The following is a 23,490-nucleotide window of genomic DNA, read 5'->3' as shown; positions in this document are numbered from 1 at the left end:
AAGACCTTGTTCATCTTTGGAACACAAATTAAGATATTTTTAATGAAATCCGAGAGCTTTCCGACCTTGCATCGACAGCAATGGTACTACCACGTTCAAGGCCTAGAAAGGTAGTAAGGACATTGTTAAAATAGCCCATGTGACATTAGTGGTTCAACTGTAATGTTATGAAGCTATAAGGATACTTGTGTTTGTGAATGTTTCTGAATCTCCATTTCTTATAAATGGATCTTATGGAATCTGACATCTCTTCCTCTCTTTTCAGCCCAGAGTCTGTGAGACAGAGGATGGATTTTTTGTACATGAAGCCAGAGGTCTCTGCTTCCTCGGACAGTCCGCTGTGGTTCAGTTCGACGCCTCTAGAGAAGAGCACTCTGGCTAGGCTCCTGACTCGAGTGCTGCTGGTCAGAGATATCTATAAGGACAACCAGCACGAAGAGGAGGGAGTGTAAGGGCCGATGCACTGAAGACTTCTTACTATGCTGTCATGACACCCTGTGCATCACCAACGAGCTGCTTTTCACGTCACACCCTGTCACTCTCCCTTTAAACACACTGATCCCAATACTGCTAAGAGCTGATGTCAGGATGGACATTGGTGGGATTATGCTGATTCACATCAGTCTTCCCAAAGACCCTGACCCTGAGGAGTTGTTTTTTTCCAGAAACGTGACCTACAGGATGCTGCTTTCTTCTTCCTGCTCCCCCTCCCCCTTTTTTTTTTTACTTTGTTGGAAACTTTGGTTCATGTAGCATTACTTGTGAGACCACTGTGGTCTGAAAATATTCTGAGGCTAGTCTGTTAGCAGACAGAAGACAGGAACTTTGGTCCTGTGAGGAAAGTAAAGGAATGGAGGATGTTGTTTTTTTTTTTTTTTTTTTTTTTTTCTTCCTGTCCAACAAAGCCTTCTAAAGATTAAATTTATTTATTAATGTTGGTTGACGTCTGTTAAAGAGAGAGTCCTAGATTTTCTAACAGCAGGGCAGGGTGTGTGTGTTGGACGCTGTGCCATGTGTGCAATTTCTCTGGCCTTCCATAAGAGCATTAAAACCTGCTGCAGCCCTGGACCTCTTTGTGTGAGTGGTATGAGTGTGTTTGTGAATGTGCGCGTATCTATTTCCCTCCCCTTTCTTGTGTTGTTTTGGAGTGGATTGGACAGGAGTTAGTCCTGCGCAGCCAATACGTTACTGGCATCGAACCTTTAAGTGTGAAACTATTCCTCTGAACAATCAAGTATATGAAATTTAACCTTGAATTTCATCCGCAGCATTACGCTGTTTACACAGAAAAGCAGAGATGTGTTGTCAATGTGTAAACATTGTCATAGAATTTGCTCTGTACCCCTTCCTGGAGTCGAGAGTAATTTGAAGGATGTGCGTGTGCACAAAGCTCATTAAACGTTATGTTCAAAACACTTAGCTTATGCAAGAGTAAAAGTGATTTATTTATAAGTCAGTGGGGTTTATGTTTTCATGGTTTTTACAATTATTTCCTTGACCTTTTCTACCAATAAATTACTAGCTAATTTCTCGGTCTCATAATGGTTTACCTCAAGACCCTTTTAAAAATCTTTTTTCTGTTAACAGGATCATGAAATGTGAATTTTCAGTTTTGCCATTTTGTTTACATCCCTTGTCTTCCACTGGCTTGTAACAGATAGAAACGGCCTGAAGATGTGGGTGAACATGTTTTGGGCTTATTAAGCCAAGCTCATCATTAGGTTTATGGGGTTTTGAAAAATATTAGACTTTGGCCTTTAACTCATCCTGCATCGTTTTTGCTGTGAACACGAATAACTCGTATCATGCAGTTTGAGGGTAAAAAGTAAATGGAGAGGTAAAAAGATCTACTAGATTAATACATGGAATAATATAAACTACCATTCTAAGTTTGGACCTGTTTTTTTACATTTTAATATAACAGTAAAGTTATCAAAACTATTAAATGATGCCAAGTAGTTTCCAAAAAAATATTTCGAGAGCCATCTCAGATTACAGCTCTGAACATAAATGAGGTGCATCCAGCTGTTAAAGAAATTTGTTTGTTTCTGTTTTTTTTTTTTCTCTGTTTCTTTTATGTTCCGTAAGGACATTCAGAGATGGGAACAATTTATGTTTGCCTCAGAAAAGCACTTGGTGAAATGTGTCAAAAATACTATTACAATAATAACTCTATTAGCGTCTACATCAATGCATGGTAACATTAAGTTATATTATAAGCGTACACTGCAGTTTTGTCATCTGCTGCTTTAATATCATTCCTCTGTTATTGTTATAAATGTGGTGGACCCTATTCTCATAGAATTAGAGCGCTTTTAAAGAGGTTATGAACTGAGAAACCACAATTCCTTTGATCTTTTGACACCTAAGGGGTCATTTTAGTATAAAAACATCCTGTAAGTTTCAACTCAAACTTTCTTGTTAGTCTAAAAACAGCTTATATTGAAGCCAGTCTGTCTAAAGAGCAGGTTGTGGAATGTACAACTGATGTAATAGTGTGGCTAAACACCGCCTTCATGGAAAATGATCAACACCTGCTTTCACATCACTTATTTATGCATGTAGTGTAAATAACGAGAGGCAAACGCAGGTCTATGCTGAAACCAAACGATAAAGATGACTCCGAATACAAGATGCTGAGCAGTCTCACGTTGTGGAATGAATGTTGTCTTTGGAGTGCCTATTTTCTGATCCCAACGTTAGGAAAGAGTGGATGAACTTTATTTTTAATGACCTAAAAGACGTGCTGGCTATATTAAATCTGACAGTAATGTTGTGTCACACAATTGTGGGTAACGTTTTTTATTGTGGTCACTATTGCTTTGTCTGTTATTACAGGTTGTTTGAAATGTACTGAGTATTTACGTGTTTTTGGCATTAAACACAGCAGCGTCCATCTGTGAAGGATGTAGGCTCTCAAACATACACAAGTGTTAGACAAACAGCAGTGGGTGATTATTTCAGAGTTTACAGTCTGTCATGGCTATTTAAACAGCATTCTGATGAGAGGGGTAGCTTATTACTTGTTTTTTGAGGTAAAAATCTTGATAACATTATAAGGGGACCTCAGAGAACAGTACAAAATAATAATAAAGGCATTTCATGACCGTTTTAAAACTTTTTAGTTATTGTTATCGACCCTGCTGTAAAAGGCCTTAAAGGCATAGTTCACCTATCCAGACACAGCTGGCTCAAGCAATAGCACATAGGGAGTTTTGTCATTTGTAATAATACAAATTTTTGATAACCAAATATAGTAAGTATAGACAAAAGTTTGACCAGCCACAACATTAAAACCACCAGCATGATGATGTGTAGGTTCTCCTTGTTATGCCAAAACACCTCTGATGTCTCATGGACTCCACAAGATACTCTAGTGTGTGTCACCAAGACATTAGCAGGAGATCCTTAATGTCCTGCAAGCTAGGAGCTGGGGTCTCAATGGATTGGATTTGTTGGTCCAGCAACTTATTTTCATAGTTGCTCAATTAGATTAATATCTGGGGAATTTGGAGACCAATCCAACACCTTAACTCTTTGTCATGTCCTTCAAATCATTCCTGAACAGTGTTTGCTATTAAGGGGTGTACATGGTCTGCATCAATACCTGTCAAAGTAACATCCACATCAATACCAGGACCCAAGGTTTCCCTGCAGAACATTGGCCAGAGCGTAACGCTGCCTCCACAAGTCTACCTTCTTCCCGTATGCATTTTGCTGCCACCTCTTTCCCAGGTAAACAACATACACACACCCAGCCATCAAACGTGCTTCATCCAAGATGCCACCTTTCAATCTTTCTATCTTTGCTCTTTTGGTAAATATTAGTGACTGCCTAACACCGCACAAGACTTTCTGCTCTGACCCCATCATCTAGCCATCACTATCCCTTGTCAAAGACAATTTTTTCCAGTTTTCCTGCTTTTAAAACATGAAATTAAGGAACTGACTGTTCACTTAATGCCTAATATATCCCACCCTTGGCTGATGCCACAGATACTATTAATGCACCTATTGTTGAGGTCCAAATTTTACATCCCCTTTCAGAATCTGCAAAATGTATGTTATTGTTTATTTAGTACTGACCTGAATACGATATTTCACATAAAAGATGTGAAAGATAAGAAAATAGTTAAATTAATAAAAAAAAATGACCCTGTTCAAAAGTTTACATACACTTGATTCTTAATACTGTGTTGTTACTGTAATAGTTGCATATGAGTCCCTAAGTTGTCCTCAGTGTGGAAAGATGGATCTCAAAATCATACAGTCATTGTTGAAAAGGGTTCAAATACACAAAAAGCTGAAAAAAAATCAAAGTATTTGTGGGACCTGAAGGATTTTCCTGAAGTACAGCAGGCAGTTTAACTGTTTAGGACAAAAGGCACTCATGAACAACTATCAGTAAACAAACAAAAAAAAAAAAAAAACTATAGATGTGGATCAATCAGGTAAGAACATGGTATTAAGAATCAACAGGGTGTAAACTTTTGAACAGGGTCATTTTTATAAATTCAACTATTATTTTCTCTTGTGGACTATATGTAAACATCTGAAATATCTTATTCCGGTCAGTACTAACTAACAATAAAATGCATTTTGTATGATCCCTTCTTATTTTAGTAAAATAATTACAGATTCTGAAAAGGGGATGTAAACTTTTGACCTCAACTGTACATGAAAACATACACAAGGCAAAATAATGTTTAAGACACAGCAAATGTGGGTGCATTTATTACTTGCATAGTAGAATGCCTCCCTAATGAGGTCACATGGACAGCATGTGTTTTAATATCATATTGTCCCAGAGTTGAGACAGGCCTGCTGTTGTGATGTAAAGTTAAACTATATTTATCTAGGTCATACTGCATGAGCTTTTTCTGACAGACGAGTGGCATGAGCTCACTTGGCACAAATGGTTGGTATCATCTCCTCCCAAACAAACACATGGGTCACAGACCAAGCCCCCTTGATGGACTTCATTCCGGCAGGTGTCCCATGTCAATGATTGTGCCAGGACGCGGGGAAGCACAAGGTCATTGCAGTCTATGATCATGTGACAGGAAACCGCTTCCAGGAGGACACATGATGTCCTGTTTTCACTAAGGCTGCCAGTTGTGACTGATGGGCAGTGGTGTTATTATGGGCTGTACAGCACTCCCCTCTTCAGTACAAATAAGAGTAATGCTGCATGCAGATCTATTTATACGGCACTGGAGCTACTGAGGTGTAAGTGGAAGGAGGAGATAGCAGAAATTACAGCTTTTGTGACAGGATGTATTCAGTTGACATTTGAAACAACATATTTTGTAAGATAGTAAACTGCTTTACTTGTAAAATATGTCAAGAAGACATTCAGAGAAAATAACAGTCTTTCACAAACACAAAATAATTGGTGTGGTCACATTAACGAGTTTTCACTGTCAATAGGATCCATTTTCAGTAGACATAGAAACTTTCGGCTGGTAAACACCACAAATCTAAGTGACCAACTTGAACCTAATGCAAAATCTGAGTGGAAAATATGTCATCCTCTCGCAAAATTATGATTCTGTGGATTCTTGTTGAAATGACTGGATTTAGCTTGTGAAAACTAACCGAACAATGAAATATATGAGAGCACCTTTGATTAGGTGAAACATTTTAAATGGGTTCAGGAATTTTAAACAAATCAAATATTAAAGTCCACTTAACTCTAAGGGATAGTTCGCTCAAAAATTAAAATTCTGTCATTATTTGCTCACCCTCTTGTCGTTCCAAACCCGTAAGACTTGCGTTCATCTTCAGAACACAAATTAAAATATTTTTAATGAAATCCGAGAGCTTTCTGACCCTGCATAGACAGCAACGCATCTGTTCAAGGCCCAGAAAGGTAGTAAGGACATTGTTCAAATAGTCCATGTGACATCAGTGGTTCAAACGTAATGTTATGAAGCTACAAAAATACTTTTTGTGTGCAAATAGAACAAAACTAATGACTTTATTCAACATTTTTTTCTCTTCTGTGTCAGTCTTCGCCACAGTGAAAGCATTTAAGGAAAATTATAAAAAAGTTATCGAAGTTTAAGTTTACAGTAAAGATTTATACTTTTTTATTTATATAAAACAAATATTTTATCAAACATGTTGCACTCTACAATTGCTATAAAACCAAAGCCATATGTCTAAGTTATGTTCTAAATTTGAAGTTGATATCACAAAAATTGTGGTTCCTGTGCCATTTTGTTTGGGCACTATCCCACAAATAACCACTGGGTGACACCCAAACTGTCTCAATATCACTTATATTACAAAACAGTTAGAAAATATGGTACCTTGACTGTCAGACTTTTCCAACTATATGTGTTTTGTCAAGATTACAAAAAGATTATATTTTCTAAAACACAAGCCACAAAATTACAGAGTATGTTTTTATATTCATAAAAGGGTGACATATTTCCTATGATACAAACATTTAGAGACAGATTACAAAAAATGTAAGCATTAATAAATATGTGAACTAGATCAACTTTCATCGGAGAGTGAGTAGACTTCCCACTACAGGTGACCATGCTTCCTGTGAGCTAAACAAACACTGTAGAAAAAAGTCACAACGTCTAAATATTCACAACAAACACCCTTTCGAAATGAAACTAAGAAATAAGACCACTTTCACTGCTTCCCCCCACGCTTCTTAAATGTCACCAGTGGTGTAGTCTAGTTTTTTGTAGTGAGTATACTGTGTTTTTTCCCTCCGAGCCCCATATTCACCCATCCCAGAGCAACACCCCAAACGCCACCACATTCATTTATGCAAACAGGATGCATCTATATGCAATTGAGATCATTCTGAAACACTGCTTATGTGTTATCAACATGTTGATTTATTTTTAGCAAGTTTCATGAGCTGTCAATTTTCAATGCACATTTAGGGGTGCAAGTTGGAACTATTATTAACAATAAAGGAAAACTGACGCTTATGGGTTAGCAGCATCAACAATGAACATTTGTACAGTTCTATCACCAACACTCATTCATCACAGAATATTATGAACTATTATGCACTGAATTATGAGGACACAAAATGCCTGGTAATCTTCAGAACTTTCCAGATATGTTTGTGCTCAGGAATCTGAGGTGTGCCTCCTTGCTTGTGAAGCAGAGCGATGGCTTTACAATACGCCTCGCAAGACAGACGTGGTTAATTTATGAATGAAAGTTTGAAAATTATGTAACAATACCATGTTGTTACGTATCCTTGCGCTTTTTAAAGTGGGTATACGCAAATCCTTGACCTTTTCTAGTGGGTATACGGCGTATATCCGCGTATCACATAGACTACACCACTGAACCCAGACAGCAAGCTGATGTACGTTGATTCAACGTCGATTTCTGGTTGTAAAGGTCAGTGTCGGTCGTCAATCAAGTTTTGATGTTGAATCGACGTTCATTATTTGGTCGCTGTATAGACGTTTTTCCTGAACACGTAAGTCCGACTCTTAACTGAAAGAACGCTTTGCATTTCCGGTCTGCATTGTTTCTAGTCAAATTAGGGTATATTCCGAATTAATAAACTAATGTTAAACCTATTAAAATGTTTTTAAAAAGCACATGGCTCCATAGCGCCATCACTTGGCAATGTCGCAATGAGCGTCATTTGTCAGTGCCTCACTTTAATGAGTGTGTAGATGACACGAAGCAGCGGACTTTAGCTACATTAAAAACAGATGGACGCTATTTGAATGGGTTCCTATGGAAACCGGAACAGAAAAGCATTCAATCTGACGTTAAAATTCGTAATGGCGGCGCTCATAGTTTACTCCACTGATCTATAATAGAGAACTGGATTGCTCATGACGTCATAAAAGTGAAGCCACCGCGCCGCCATATTAGTATTCCCTAGTATTCGCATACATTCCATTGAATGAATAGGAAAAGGAAACTATACGATTTTATTGAGAAAACATCACATAACAAGTCAGTGTTTTTATACCTGAAGTCTCACTGTACATTTTCACAATGCAAACGACCTAAGCATGTAAACGGTTAATGTTGGGAATTCCCTCTGCTTATTGAAAATGTACGTTCATAGCCTACATTACAGTCACGTACATCAGATAAACAAACATCATACGATCTCAGTACAGTTATTCACGGTTTATGTCATTTTGTTGTTTATATTCGTACAGTAGACTAACTGCATGTTTCAACAATATTTAACAGTAACGTTATTCATTTTGAAGCAGGTAATGATTTGTTCGTTAAATTAACAATTAATTCAACATACACAGCATTTTACTCAGATGGAAACGGTAATGTTAGTAAATTATTACAGAATTTGCTGATCTGAAGAGTCTGAAATAGATGTTGCTCAATCAGGCATATTAAAAATACACACACCATGACTCGGAGAACACCGCTGACTACAAATGGTAACTTACGGACTTAAATTTCAAAGATTTGAATTTCAATATAACGAGCAATATAGTAACAGAGACTTGTATTATTTACTGTATAATCGAATCAATTTCAGATACTAATACCAGTTATGGTACTGTGTATTATTTCCTGCATAATTAGGTACATAAAGAAATATATTTAGTGTTGGATCAGTTACCCGTCTCTGTAAGTGTGCAGCTGACACACCCACCTGAACGATTTCAATATATCGCTTATCCAGCCCGAAAAGACCATAAACATTCCAGAAAACATCTTAAGTAAAAATTAATTTACATACACATATCCTAAAAACTAATCCTGTGTGAAAGATACGCTTCAAATCGGGTGATTTTAGGTCAGCAATTTACATGTGACTCAATGGCGCTCTCTGCAGGTAGGGAATAGTAAGATGGCGGATCGAACACTTCCGGTGGCTTCACTGCCTAACGGCAGTTTAGAACGCAATGAGCAATCCAGTCATTATATAGATCAGTGGTTTACTCAGGAAAAAGGTCTATATCAGAACGTTATTAGCTATGTAGAAAATAAAACATCGATTCAACGTCGAAATCACGTTGTCTTATCAACCGATACAGCCAACGACGTTGCCCCGTTTAGGGTTAAATTACGGTTAAACCACTGATGTCACATTGACTATTTTAATGATGTCCTTACTAACAGTTACCTTTCTGGGCCTTAAACGTGTCAGTTGCATTGCTGTCTATGCAGGGTCAGAAAGCTCTATAGGATTTCATCAAAAATATCTTAATTTGTGTTCTGAAGATGAATGCAAGTCTGGGTGAGTAAACAATGACAGAATTTTCATGTTTTAATGAACTATAACTCCACTTAACCGCATTAAACTAGACACAAACAAAGTCAAGCAATTTGATGAGATGCCTGCTACTACTTTTGTGTTCTGACAATAGATTAAAGTATATAGTCTTATACTTAGAGACGTTTTCATAGTCGTAACTAAGCACGCTGTTCTTTTCGCAGTATTTATGCTTGCTCTAGACTCACTCGTTAGCATTAGCCGTTACGCTTAACAGTTGCAGGCTTGCCTTACAGGACTTTGACTTGCTCACCAAATTTACATATTCCCAGGAGAGACGTTTGAGGACAGCGTGGGAAAGAAACAGAAGTCATCCGTTCTGTCAGAAGTCAGTGTATCGTCACAAACAATTATTTTGAAAGTCGTATTTCAAGGTAAAAAGCTAACATAGAGTTGTTTTAAAGATGACCTTATTAGAGCCAGAATATTTATAGCTAAAACCCTAAATAAGCTGTTGACATTTGTTTATACATCCTAAGCTGACAGCACTCTTTGATCAGATTTTTCATTGATGGTGAGTGTTTGCCCTGGTAGTCTGTTGACTCTATGGAGTGAGTTTAAACAGATATAGTTTAATCCATGATAAATTAAATTAATTGAGAGGTACCATACTGTTGATTCACACTTTATTTGTGGTAATGATTCATTTGGGGTAAACAGGGTGGAGAAATGTCAGAGTGTGAATACATAGCGTAATAATGACATTTGTTAGTGATTAAATTGGGACATCATCACAGTCATAACACACTAATCCATTTTCTACTTTAATAGTTTAATGTCATTACAAGTTATTGGCATAGACATATGAGTGAAAAATAACATGAATGTCTTAGTATTATTAGTACTTTTGGTATGTCCTACTAATTTGTTTAAACACCCAACAGTTGGTGTGTAGAAAATAATGATGTTCTCCAACACGATTTGTTTAAGTGGAAGAAAATATAACATTTTGTACAGAAATTCAAAAAAAATAATGTGACAAATTTTAATTTTGATGTGTTAACTATTCACTCATTTCTTTTTTTTTAAACATAACCAAAATTCTAATTGTTTATTAACAGGTTAAAGATTTTCAGACTTTTTCATAAACGTCAAGTAATAATTTTTGAGCCCTTTTGATTCCGCAGCTGGTGTTTTCCAGCATGTGTCCCTTGCAGGGCATCCAGCTGGGGGCGTCCTACGTTGGGCGTGCGTATTGGAGCCAAAATTAAACTAGGGCGGGCTGGGACGGAATGGAGACATTAAATTCTTTCACATTTGGGCGTGAGTTTTGTTTCCAGATAAATGGCCATCGCTCTCCATGAGGGCACGACTCTGATCTCTGCTTCAGGAGCACTGGAATGTGGTCTCTCTGTTTTTTTTTTCTGTTTGAGTGACGCAAAGCACGCTGAGGTTACCCCACCTATTTGAGTGTGCTTGTGAACTGTGGCACCTCCCTGTGTTTGTGAGCGATATGTGTGTGGATGTTTTCCCTGCACTGCAGGCTGCACAAATCTGCTTAACATTTCAGTTCGAAAATCCAAATTATGTACAAGAGCGATAAATCGGTGGCTAGAATGAGAAGAACGGGCTGTTTTGTGAAGGCACGTGCAGGTATGACAAACCCTCTTTTTTTTTGAAGAGGCAGCTTTTTTCTTTCTTTTCCATCAGTTAGAGTTGGCCAGACTCCAATAACTTGTCCCATTGATCTAAAGCGAAAACGACCCTGAGCGCACACACAGCTGGCCGTGCGAGAGAGCAGGCGGATGTAAAAACATTTTTTCACCCTCGTGGGTTTTTTTGTTTGGGCTCAATCCCCAGTCCTTTCAGGGGACATAAAGAAAGCGCTGCCCTCAGCAGGGTCATCTGGGATAGATGAGGCGAGAGGCAGACTATAGGTGGCGATTAGGCCCTCTAATGTGTGATGAATCCTTTTAGCATCACATGATATGAACTAATGTCACCATTTAATTATAAAACAACAGAGAGCGAGCTGAGGGAGGAGGAGTTTGTGTTGGAGAGGGGGTCACAGTGACCAGCTGTACTAAAGTGAGAATCGCCAATGTGGATGACCACCACAATTCTCACGTTTTTATTTCTACATGAGCTTTAAAAAGCATGTTCTGCTCATGTAAGATGTCAGTCGAAATGACACTCTTGGACACCTGTTGTCCCATCAGGCTCAACTTCAAGGGCTTATTTGTAGTGATGTTAAATTTAGGATGACCTATCTAGTAGAAAGCAGTGGGACTAGCAGTGGAAGCATATTTTAAACAGAACAACAGATCTCTGTCCACATTGTGACTGAAACACAGATTCAGTCAGATTCACTGCCATTTTGCCCTTAGATACGTGAGTCCAGACATTCTCTGTACTGAACTACAATGGTGTTGGAGTGTGTTCACAGAGAGATCTGTGTGCTGTGCCTTTGTCTTCTGGGTCATTCCACAATCGCGGTGGCAGATGCTCTCAGCTTACTTTCAGCTGGCAAAAGGTCAAACTGCAATGCACACAATTCCTATACAATGCCAGGCCCCACTTTATATTATGTGTCTTTAGATATTATGTACCCTTAATTGTCACCCCCATTTTTAAACTTGCGTAAAAATGCACTATCCAAGCTTAAATTGTCATAAGTTACACTCTTGAAAATAAAGGTTCCAAAGGGGTGTTTTTGCGGTGATGCCACAGAAGAACCATTTTTGGTTCCCCAAAGAACCTTTCAGTGAACAGTTCCTAAAAGAACCAATTTGAAGAACATTTTAAAAATCTAAAGAACCTTTTCTGCATTTGAAAGGTTCCATGGATTTTCAAGGTTCTTCGTAGAACCATTGATGTCAATAAAGAACCTTTATTTTTAAGAGTGTATGAACAAATAAATTTTGTAATATGAATGTCCGATTTTAAAATGGTTTTCACAGGATGAATTTTGAGGTTTTATGCTTTCAATTGATTTATAATTTATGATGATTTCTAAAGCGTGATAAGGAAAAGGGCAATGAAAAAAGGCTTTGTGACAAAGGTCAGAACTCCTGTTATGATATAAATTGTTGAGGTGCACTCTTGTCATGAATTAATCTATTACTGTTCCTACTAAATTTTTTACAATGATTTATAGTTTGTCATGATTAGATTGGGATTTATTTGTATTTGAGTGAAGTAAACATGTCCCAATTCAATGATTTTATATATTATAAAAATATTGGTTAATATTTTGAAATATAAATATTGTGTTTTTATATACACTGAAATAAAAGATTTTATTTTAAAATGTAATGACTCTTAAATATTATGTTTTATTATATTTAAGATTAATTAAAAAAAATATTGATACTTAATTAAATAAAACTTTTATTGCCATGCTTTTAAAATAATGACTGAAAGATATAGTTAATAGAGAAATTATATTGTTCCAACCTTGTTTGACTTTCTTCCGTCTGTGAAATATTTAAGAAATTATTTTTAGGAATGTTGATTTCCAAACTCTCTTGGTGGCTGCTGACTTCCACTGTATGGACAAAAATAAATACATAAACACTGAGTCATTTCTCAAAATATGTGACCCTGGACCACAAAATCAGTCATAAGGGTCAATTTTTAAAAATAGCTGAATAAATAAGCTTTCCACTGATGTATGGTTTGTTAGAATAGGACAATATTTGGCTGAAATACAACTATTTAAAAATCTGGAATCTGAGGGTGCAGAAATATCTAAATATAATAAAAGAAAAATCGATAATTTTGACCCATACAATGTATTGTTGGCTATTGCTACAAATATACCCGTGCTACTTAAGACTGGTTTTGTGGTCCATAGTCACATATTCTTTTTATGTTCCAGATGAGAAAGTATGGCAAACAGGTTTGGAAAGACATGAGGATGAGTAAATGATGACAGAACTTTTATTTTGGGTGAACTATCACTTTGTTATTGAATTGTCAGTGGTGTTACATAGATGCAAAATTCACTTTTACATGGTTTGCATATAAATGTCCTAGTAGTGTGTGGACACAACCACCCTACAATGATAAAAATCCATTCACTTCTTTTTTTAATCCCTAAAAACCTGAACAGTCTCAATTATCAAGCCGTTTTGATTTTCTGAGCAGTATGACGTCAGTAAGACCCACGACCACTTATAGAATGTCCCTTATTAGCATATTCCCACCCTTAGCCAGTCCGCCATTTTCTCTGCACTTGAGCGGCTGTAGTGACAACTATGTCTTGTAAGCAGAGGTGTAAAAAGTACTCAAAAATTTTACTCAAGTGAAAGTACAGATACTCAGTGAAAATTTTACTCAATTAAAAGTACAAGTATCTGGCCAAAAACATACTTGAGTAAAAGTAAAAAAGTACAACTTAAAATTGTACTCAAGTATTAAAAAAGTAAAAGTACTGACAGACATACAGAAGTATGGTTAAAGGGAGAGAAAGATGCAAAAATGCAATGGCAGAGGTCAAACACATATATCTAGTGCCATAACAACAATAAAAATGAAGCACAGAACACCGAAAAAAACAAAACAGGGAAAGGTATTAAAAGGAAACTCCATCCTTTCCACTCTCATGCCATCCCATATGACTTTCATTTATCAGATGAACACAAACTAAGAGTTTAAAAAAAAAAAAAAAAATACTTTCCATATAATGCAAGTGTATGGGACATCTAAAAATGACACTTCAAAAACTATACACAAATGAATATGACAGTAACTCAGGCAACCACTGGTAATGAATCAGGGTCTCCTTAAGTGAAGTGATCTAAGATATGTAAGAAAAATACAAAGACTAATATTTTAAACTTGACCGCCATGTTCACTTTGTGTGGTTTCTGAAGTGTTCTTGTCCCCTTGCATTATATTTACTAAAAATCTTTGCTTGTGTTCATCTGAAGAAAGAAAGTCATGAACATCTGGCATGACAGAGGTTCAGATAATGATGAGAGAATTTTCATTTTTGGGTGAATTATCCCTTTGAAGAGCAAGATTTGATGCAGAGACATAAAACATATTCCAGACAGAATACAATGTGTTAAATTAATGAGAAGAGTTATAGAATTAAACAAACAACATTAACACTTTGAAAGGCCACTTTTTGTGGTGTCTATTAAACGTCACTGTCTAAAAGGATAATTGATCTTTTAATTGTCTATTTGGGGCACTTAGAGTTTTTTTCTCAGCAAATATTGATAATTATTTGCACCTAATTTGATTAATTCTCTTCTGTTTACCATATTTAATGTGTATAAGATGAAATAAAAATGTAATGTACTTTTTAAGATAAAATAAAATTGTAAGGAGTAAAAAGTACTGTTTTTTCTTCAGAAATGTAATCAAGTAAAATTACAAGTAGTCAGTTTAAATTGTACTTGATTAAAGTACAAATCCCCAAAAATAATACTTAAGTACAGTAATCAAGTAAAATTACTCAAGTATTTTACACCTCTGCTTGTAAGCAATGCAGGTGTTTTGTAGTTGGATATAAAAATGAACATAAGAGTCTTAATGTTCTCCCAACATCATAGCCACTGAGGATGAAGTGGATTAGTTTTGTTTTTGATGGTAACGTGCCACCGCATACACACACACACAAAAAAAAAAAACTGAAGAGAGGGACGGGGTGAGCAGTAGCTCATTAACATTTAAAGAGACGTGCACTGAAATGGGTCCCTGTGAACAGAGCTGTTTTTGACAAGGTAAAAAGTGTGACCCTAAAGAATCATATCAACTTGTAGAAAATAGGCATCCCATGTCCCCTTTATCTTTATGGCACCAAATGGCATGGTATGATTCAATTACCATGTTGAAAAGTTCAACATCAACGGTCATTAACTGCACATGCACACCTTGGTCCAGACTGGGCCCCAAACATATTGAGTGGCTTTCCTGATATAAACAACACAGCACAGTGGTATTTAGGCAGAGAGGCTGCATGAATTTCCAAGGTGATTAAAGGCTATAAATAACCGCCTGTGTGTTTTTAGTTCTGGGATGGTGAAGCCAAGTGCTACACATAGACCCTGCCCTTCGTAGATAGCACTGCAACCTTCAGCCCGCAGACAACCAATCGAATGACACCCCTCAAACACTGGACTTAACACCTACTGCGTATCACCTCCTCTTCAATGACTGGCTCCATGCTCTTTTTCCCACAAACCCTTACTACAACAATCCATTTCATTTGATGTCATTGTTTCGTTTTGCTCTTCTCATAACAATCATTGATTACTGTCCATATTCTTATCTTAATATATATTGATAATCCAAATTAGCTTTGTGTATGGTAACCATCGCATATGTTTTGCCAGTTTCAAATGTGCATTGTCCCTCTAATCCTTCGGCCCTAAAATAACCCAACACACTTGTCCTCTCATAGATATCTAGACACCAAGCACATGAAACAGCCAGTGGAGCTTCAACTGCTGTGTGTGTGTGTGTGTGTGTGTGTGTGTGTGTGTGTGTGTGTGTGTGTGTGTGTGTGTGTGTGTGTGTGTGTGTGTGTGTGTGTGTGTGTGTGTGTGTGTGTGTGTGTGTGTGTGTGTGTGACAGAGTCTGTTCCCACAACACAACATGTGCTGACTAGATGCAATAAGTGTCAGTTCAAACGGACCAGGACGGTGAGAATTAAAGTTCTCTGAACTTGAACTCCACTGTCAGATCTGACTTTTTTAAGCTGGTAATGTTGACATCTAACTCCTGTCAACATCTCTCATGCTTTTAATGTAGCCTCCCATAAAATTATTCCATTTAATTTTACTCCCAGTGCTGATTTATGGCTGAGAAAAGGGATTTAAAGGGATAGTTCATCCAAAAATGAATATTCTGTCATTAATTACTCACCCTTATGCCGTTCCAAACCCGTAAGACCTTTGCTCGCTCCTACGTCAGCAGCACCATACGTATGCATTGTGATACTCTTCTGAATGTGCTGCGAAAACTGACACAGAAGAGAAGAAATTGTTGAATAAAGTCATTATTTTTGTTTTCTATGCACTCAAAAAAGTATTCTCATAGCTTTGTAAAATTATGGTTGAACCACTGATGTCACATGGACTATTTTATTAATGTCCATACTACCTTTCTGGACCTTGAACATGTCAGTTGTGTTGCTGTCTATGCAGGGTCAGAAAGCTCTTGGATTTCATTTAAAAAAATCCTAATTTGTGTTCCGAAGATTAACAAAGGTCTTACGGGTTTGTGAAGACATGTGGGTGAGTAATTAATGACATCTATCTATCCCTTTAAATTTTTCTTTTTGAAGTCTCAGGTTTTCGCAGACAACGTGCCTCTGATTCAGTATTTAAACCCTATATCCAGTATAAACCCTCTTCTTGAGATATCCTGTCATTTTTTGTATTATATGTGTAATGACCAGAGACTATCTGAAAGCTTGAGCTTTCAGCTGTTGCATTTCAACTCAAACTGAAGTAAACCGCAATAACAGAGCAAGTATTATTTAATCAGGATTAGGTTTTTTTGCACGTGTTTCTGGTATTTATGTGCAGTGTTGAAAACTGGATTTTTTTCAAAATACTGATGGAGATGTTGTGATCCCATGACCAGCACACTAAATAACTTTATTCAGAACTGAGGCCTGACGGAGAGGTTGTGTACTTCTAGGTGTGTATTGCCTAAACAGCTGCCATTGAGATAAATGGAAATGCTAACGGATAATTCTCTCCAGGTGTTACCTCCTTAGCCACTAACAGACAGCTAAACAAATGAAAGCTACTTAAAAGGTCAACACTTGTTCTTTTACTTTCAGATTATAAATAGCTTGCAAACAAAACAAAGCAGTATTTGTCTGATACAAACCGAATCAAGATTTCAATTGGGGTGACTGCGTCAAATTGTCTGTTTCATACATGAAACATCATCCTCTGGTCTGCGTGGTTTTGCTTTTCCCTCATGGAGGGAGGACTGTGTGAATCGTGGGGGTGATGTGTCATTTCAGTGTCCCTCATCATTTAGTCTCATTCTCACTTCCCCTCTAGGAATCTGGAGTGGAGGACTGATAAGCGTAAAGGTCAGAGGTCAACGAGGGCAAGTTCTCGTTTGAGATGTGCTCAGGCTTCCTGTGGATTTGTTTCTCATTATGGTGTTGTTCTTGATGGTTTGGGGCTGGATCACATAAAATTGTGTGAATGCCCTGATAGGGGTTAGCATCATTAAGTTTTTAACTAAAGCCGGGGTTGGTCAAAAATGACTAAATTACTTAATTACATTCTAACCTTTAGAAGGATCTAAATCGCAAATGCTTTTTAATAGCCTTTTTAGTGAACAGGCCAGCACTTGAAAGCATTTAACATCAATAAGATTAAACGTGAGTTTTGACGACTCCTGTTTACAAATGAAAAAGACAGTGCAGCCTACATTTATGGTACAAAAAGTTTATTTAGTAACAGCTTTGTAAACATTTGAGGTAAATGAACATTTACATCAACTTGTTCTTATAAAATTGAATACACAAGGCACTTCTCTTAAGACAGCATTGAAACAGGCTGCTGTTCTGAGCATATGTAGGTGGTTCATTTCCCTGATTGGTCAGAATAATCAGCTCTGCTAGAGAAAATCAGTTCAAGAAGTTCAAGAAATGAGCGTTATCTGAGAATAATGGGCTGCAACTAAGTACACTACAAACGGATCGAGATAGGAAAGAGCTGGCTGGCTGGCTGGCCAATTCAAATTCAGAATGGATGAAATGCTATAATGCACGATGTTCAAATTTCCTGCGGTCCTTTGAGGCCACCACAACAGTCCTAAAATAAAACATGGGCAACGTGTATATTTCTTATACTCTACAAGTGCTGTTTCATAAATTACATTTGATGTTATTTAAGTGGAATAATACTGCTATCAACACAACGACTTTCACCATTAAGACATTTTCCTTTAAGGATCAAAAATATTTCCTCCTTTCTATCAATGTAAGAATTATTGAACAGTGTCTTTTGCCTAAATGTGCAAATCTTCAACTATTTACTAAAATGTAAACTTTAAGAACCAAAAAATGACAAAATAACACACTTTGGTTTTTGGATACATTAAAACAGCAGAAAATAAATAACATACATCTGTAAATACTGTGATTTGATAAAAGCAAAAATAATACTGTCTGTCTGTCCTAAGCACAAACTGAATGTACCATTTCGGTTTCAGGGCTGTCTGTCTCTTTAAATGGTTCGCTGAAATATATACCTGATAGTAAAACCAACATACATTGTGTTCAAATGGGTCTCAAGAACGGTTTTGTCAAGGTTTCCAAAAAAGATCATGTTGTGCTGTCACTTTGTTGTGAGTTGTTATGTTTACAGAAGGCATGTTCTATTCAACAGCAGTAGTAGCCGGTAAAAATGAGGGCCTCACAGTAACCTGAAACTGGACCAAAAAAGAAAGACAGAAAAAAGGGGGATAAACTCATATCAGCATAAGACACTTGCAGCATCTTTTTATGTCCATTTCGAAGTAACTACTTTTTGGCAACCACGAACTGACTACAGAAAAGCAATGTTTTCGATAACTGTTTTTGTACTCATTCTCAACCAATTGCTTACATTTTTAGAAAATGCTCAAATGTTTTGAAATAAAAACCAATAAGGATTTCAAATGTCACATGTCTCATCCGATAACCTACTTTAAAAGTGATCATGTATTCCTGATGGCAAGATTGGACATGGTCATATATCAAAACTCTCAAATCCAACAGTGGAGCGGGATGTGAACTTCAGATCATGGGATTGGAAAAAAAAAAAAAAGAAACTTGGTCCAGAGAATACACAAGCTATAGGAATTAAAACTCTGCACCATTCAGTAGTACGACAGTTATCTAAATATTTCACTTGCCTCAGCAATATGTTCATTTTTCAGTGTATAGATGATTTCTCTGTGATGCAATAAAGTCTGCCACTTTTATCAGGCAATGTGCTTTTTACTTTTTTCTTCCACAACCTTTTGATTTGTCTTTAGAGTGAGGAAATGTAGAGACAGATGCTGGAATAGGAAAAAGAACATTTTTATGTTTGAAGGTGGGGTGTTCATGAATTTGACTACTTTCTTCAATTACTTCAACTAGTTTCTTTATCACATTTCTCTCATGTGCTATTCAAACCACAGAGTGTATTTATGTTGTGCTTTAAATGTATTTTTGCTTGTATTTTTAACCTGTATTTGGTGACCTGAATACAATATAAAATGTTTACATTAAGGCCTTGTCATAAGACTAATTTAAGTGACTTTGTTCAGTGAATCATTGAGATTCTGAATCAGGTGTGTTGCTCCATTGAACTACTGCATAATTCAGAAGCTATCTTTCACAAGCGCATAAAAGATGTCTAAACTCTTTGCATCTTTACATTCCAAAATAGAATTAATAATGAACGGAAATCACTTTTTCATTTTCAGCAATCTGCCTCTCACTTCCTCTTGTTTTTTTGTGTATTTTTTGTCCACAAAAAGCCACTACACCGCCAAATCATTGGGCCTCGCTCTCGCGCTGCTGGCTTTACTAGCCCTGCTCAGTCGTCGAGCGTCAGTGAAAATGACGGGCGGCTCGTGCATCTCCACCGTGGTGGTGACGTGCCCCTCCTCTGGCCCGGTACTCAAACCGCCGCCAGGGGAGGCGTGCTGAGCGGCGTCTTTGGCTTGCCGCCCATTATCGGAGGAGCGAGACGAGGAGGAGGAGGACAGGGAGGGAGAGGTGGCGTTCATCTCCCGAGTCTGCTGCTCGGTGGCCAGGTTGGCCCAGTTCTGCTCGGCAGCCAGCCTGTGGTTGTTGTTGCTGATGTAGAACGGCGAGGACTCCTGGAGCTCCTCGCGCAGAGGGTCCATCTTGAACTCGGCCGTAGAGGGCGCCGACACAGGCTGGAGGAACGCTCCTCCACCCACCGCCACCTCCGTGTAGTCTGGCGGGTAGCTGAGGGCGGCAGGCCCAGTTCTGGGAGACTCGGGCTCCGGTTCGTCCGCGTCGGGCAGCGACTCGCGTTCGGGGGCAAACTCGTTGGTTATGCCCTGTTTGACCTTCTTCCATCCGAGGTGATATATTTCTAACAAATTCAGCAAAAGGGACACGCAAGCCACCACAAGCATAAATATGATGAAGATGGTCTTTTCCGTGGGCCGGGAAATGAAGCAGTCCACCGTGTTGGGGCAGGGCCACCGCGCACACTTATACAGGGGCCGCAACTGGAAGCCATAGAGGAAATACTGACCTAAAATGAACCCCACTTCAAACAGGGTCTTGAAAATGATGTTGAACACGTAGGTGCGCAACAAGGCACCTCTGATGCGGATTTTGCCATGCTCGTCTCTGATTGGCGGCTTCTCCTTTTTGCCGCCGCCGCCCCCACCCCGTCCACCGGACTCCCCTCCCCCTCCATTTCTATACAGGAGTTCTTTCTCATCCTGGAGCCGACTGGCCTTGCGCAGCTCGTCCTCGCGCTCTTTCCGCTTCTCTTCCATACGAACGATGTGCAGGACATGGCCCAGGTAGATGAGCGTCGGCGTGGACACGAAGATGATCTGGAGCACCCAGAAGCGGATGTGGGAGATGGGGAAGGCCTCGTCGTAGCAGACGTTCTCGCAACCGGGTTGCTGCGTGTTGCAGGTGAAGTCCGACTGCTCGTCACCCCAGACCTCCTCGGCCGCCGCTCCCAACACCAGAATCCTAAAAATGAAGAGTACTGTCAGCCAGACTTTGCCGATCACGGTAGAGTGTTCCTGTGCATTCTCCAAGAGCCGTGCAAGAAAGCTCCAGTCACCCATGCTTCACGATTTCTAGCCTAGAGAGAAAGTACAGTCTGAGGGCAAGAGAGAGAGGTGAGAAAGGGTTAAAAGGCACACTGTACATCTCAGGCCTGCACTGCCTATTTAAACAGGCGCAGCTAAACTTAAATGAACGTATAAAACACGCTCAGCCCTCACTAACTCACACAGCATTTCACGCTTCTGCATAAGATCCGAAGGCTCAGTCCTGATGAAGCACTCCCTTGCACAACTTTATCAAACGACGTTTAGGAAAACCAAGCAAATCAGCCTTGTCATTGATCACTGTAAATATCACATTAAAAAACGAAACTTTTGACGTAAACTTTTGGATTTCGTGACCCCTCGCTATTTAACTCTCTAACTGGCTACTATGAACCTGGCATGCACAGTGTAAGCAAACTCTCTCTGGCTGGCTTTCTCTCCAGCCACTGACACACGCACACATACACGCGTACACACACTTTTTCACCACACTCATACACACGTCTCTTTCTCTCTCACCTGTTCGCTTCACTGCCCCGCAGGCATGTGCTGAGATCGACATTATAATGTTCAAAAACAGTTGAAAGCATTGACTGGACAGTGATGTGCGGAGGGCCCTGAGAGAGCCAATTTTTTAGGACATCAAGGTGAAAAATGCAGTGAAATATGGAGACAGGCCACTTTACAGATGTAAATCTACATTCATATCATGCCTACTTTAGTATAATCGCCAGCTAAAATGTACAATTCGTTATTTCATCCTGTAAGTGCTGTGAAAAACTGATGAACCGGCATAATTTTGATCAACACAGGTTCATCTTTATATTAAATTATTTCTATTAGTAAACAAGGAACCTAAAAAGAGCAAAATATACAATAGGAAGAAAAACAGTATATTTACTTACTAAAATGATGTTGTATTGAGGGCGGCAAATCCATCGACTAAGGTTCTAAATCAAGTCTATGACCCTAAAAAAGAAAGTGCAAGTTACATAATAATAATAACAACAACAACAACAATAATAATGATAACAGAAAACAGCTGTTTATTCATTTATTTTAGATTTAACTTTACTTATTTTACATTTATATATACATCTTTTTTCATAGCTTTATATAAATGCTAATAATTTTTTTTTTTTAAATCCTTATACTACTTTTATAGATAGTAAAGATTTTAGCCCTTTTGTGTATTTTTTTTTTTTTATTCCAGTAAATTATGGTCTGGTATGGCTCATTTCTATCAAATTATCCTAAAAAATCCTTTGGTTCCCAGTGCAGCTCATTTTCATTACAGATTTTAAAGTTGTTAGTTTATAATTATCACTAACACTTAGCGTTTGATCTCTGATCTCTCAGCTAAGCATTTAATTACAAACTGTTGATGTTTATATAATTGGCTAATGATAGTAATCGCCCACTGTTCTCACTGTACGTTCAGGCCAAACTGTCAGACAGAGTTTGCACTCATGCGCTCATACCTGTCATCTTAAACAGCTGCTTTTTTCTTGAAATGTGTCTAAATGATGTTAGCTGTTAGTAGGCACAAACCATCCAAACTGGAGTCTAAATTGATGGCCTACCAGTTAGCAAAAAGTCATATTAATTAATGTGGGATATAAAAGAATAAAAGATTTGTACACCTAACTTAAAGCATACCTTGACTGAAGTAGGCAAACTTATCTAAAGAAAGCAATATCCAGCGGCCACTGGTGCCACAGTTTGAGTGCGTTGAAAGCATACAGACCTCCCAAAGGTAGCAGGAGCCCTCCCCGCTCCCCCCGTTCCCAAATCCTGGCAGCACTGCCAGCTTACCAAACTCTTTTGAAAGTGGCCGGCCAACTTATTCATTCACAAAAGTTCTTCACACACAGACCCGAGGCCAAACTCTCGTAGGAAACCTAGTTTTTCATGGCAAACCGAGTGTGGAGACGGGGTCTCACCAAGCGCAGCTGTCTCCCGTTCCCAGCCATCGCTACTGTCACTTTGAGTGGTCATGCAAGAGTGCTGCGTTCAGAAAGTCATCGGCCAGTCAGCGCGCACGCCACGCCCCTGTCAACTGGGGTAAACTCATCGCCCCAACTTAACTGTACTCCAACATATTATTTTACATGAAGACAAATGCTTTGTTTTACTTTATACCACAAAATGTCATATTATTAATAATAATAATAGTTTAATCAAAATAGCTAATAATAATAATGATGATGTTGGTAAACGGTGATGATTATGATTATTATTATATTAAATAATATAATAATATAAATAATAATAATAATCGTAATAATCATAATAATATGATTGTACAGGCGGTGTTCGATGAGTGTTAAGAATCGGGACTTTTTCACTCTTTGTATCACTCCGCGTTCCATTCAATCAGTCAGTCATTGTTCCATTGTTTGAAACTTTGATTCTGCTTTGGAACTATTTTCGCTAGCGGAGTAAAAAATATCAAAATAACTGACAATATTGTGTCTACAGCACAATTTACTTTATGTACACTACCAGTCAAA

General features: G+C 38.1%; 2 protein-coding genes across 5 annotated transcripts in view; one reads left to right on the top strand and one right to left on the bottom strand.

Moving 5' to 3' along the window:
• Positions 1 to 1,528, top strand: part of zmym2 (zinc finger, MYM-type 2) — a 28,231-nt gene extending 26,703 nt beyond the window's left edge. For both annotated transcript variants that reach the window (XM_073845680.1, XM_073845679.1), the window contains exon 23: positions 266 to 1,528. In XM_073845680.1, coding sequence (XP_073701781.1) covers positions 266 to 452 — 187 coding nt within the window. In that variant the 3' untranslated portion in view covers positions 453 to 1,528. The remainder of the gene's footprint in view (positions 1 to 265) is intronic.
• A 16,087-nt stretch (positions 1,529 to 17,615) lies between these two features.
• On the bottom strand, positions 17,616 to 22,973 carry gja3 (gap junction protein, alpha 3). Of its 3 annotated transcripts, none has more exons than XM_073845333.1 (3): positions 22,921 to 22,973; positions 21,883 to 21,946; positions 17,616 to 21,027 (listed from the first exon to the last, which is right to left on the bottom strand). In XM_073845333.1, the coding sequence occupies exon 3, from the start codon at positions 20,990 to 20,992 to the stop codon at positions 19,691 to 19,693; it is 1,302 nt and encodes a 433-aa protein (XP_073701434.1). In that variant the 5' UTR covers positions 20,993 to 21,027; positions 21,883 to 21,946; positions 22,921 to 22,973; the 3' UTR covers positions 17,616 to 19,690. The 3 variants fall into 3 exon arrangements, with proteins under 3 accessions (XP_073701434.1, XP_073701431.1, XP_073701432.1); XM_073845330.1 differs by having other exon boundaries at positions 22,637 to 22,962; XM_073845331.1 differs by having other exon boundaries at positions 22,793 to 22,962.
• Between the last annotated feature and the right edge of the window lie 517 nt (positions 22,974 to 23,490).

The sequence above is a fragment of the Garra rufa genome, chromosome 8, assembly GCF_049309525.1.
Source record: "Garra rufa chromosome 8, GarRuf1.0, whole genome shotgun sequence".
In the NCBI taxonomy this organism is placed as follows: Eukaryota; Metazoa; Chordata; class Actinopteri; order Cypriniformes; family Cyprinidae; genus Garra; species Garra rufa.
The sequence above is the reverse complement of the archived record's forward strand: the minus strand, read 5'-3'. Positions and strand labels throughout refer to the sequence as shown.

Bases quoted from the DNA above. Each gene is read 5' to 3' on its own strand.
- gja3 (XM_073845333.1), bottom strand. From the start codon at position 20,992: ATGGGTGACTGGAGCTTTCTTGCACGGCTCTTGGAGAATGCACAGGAA.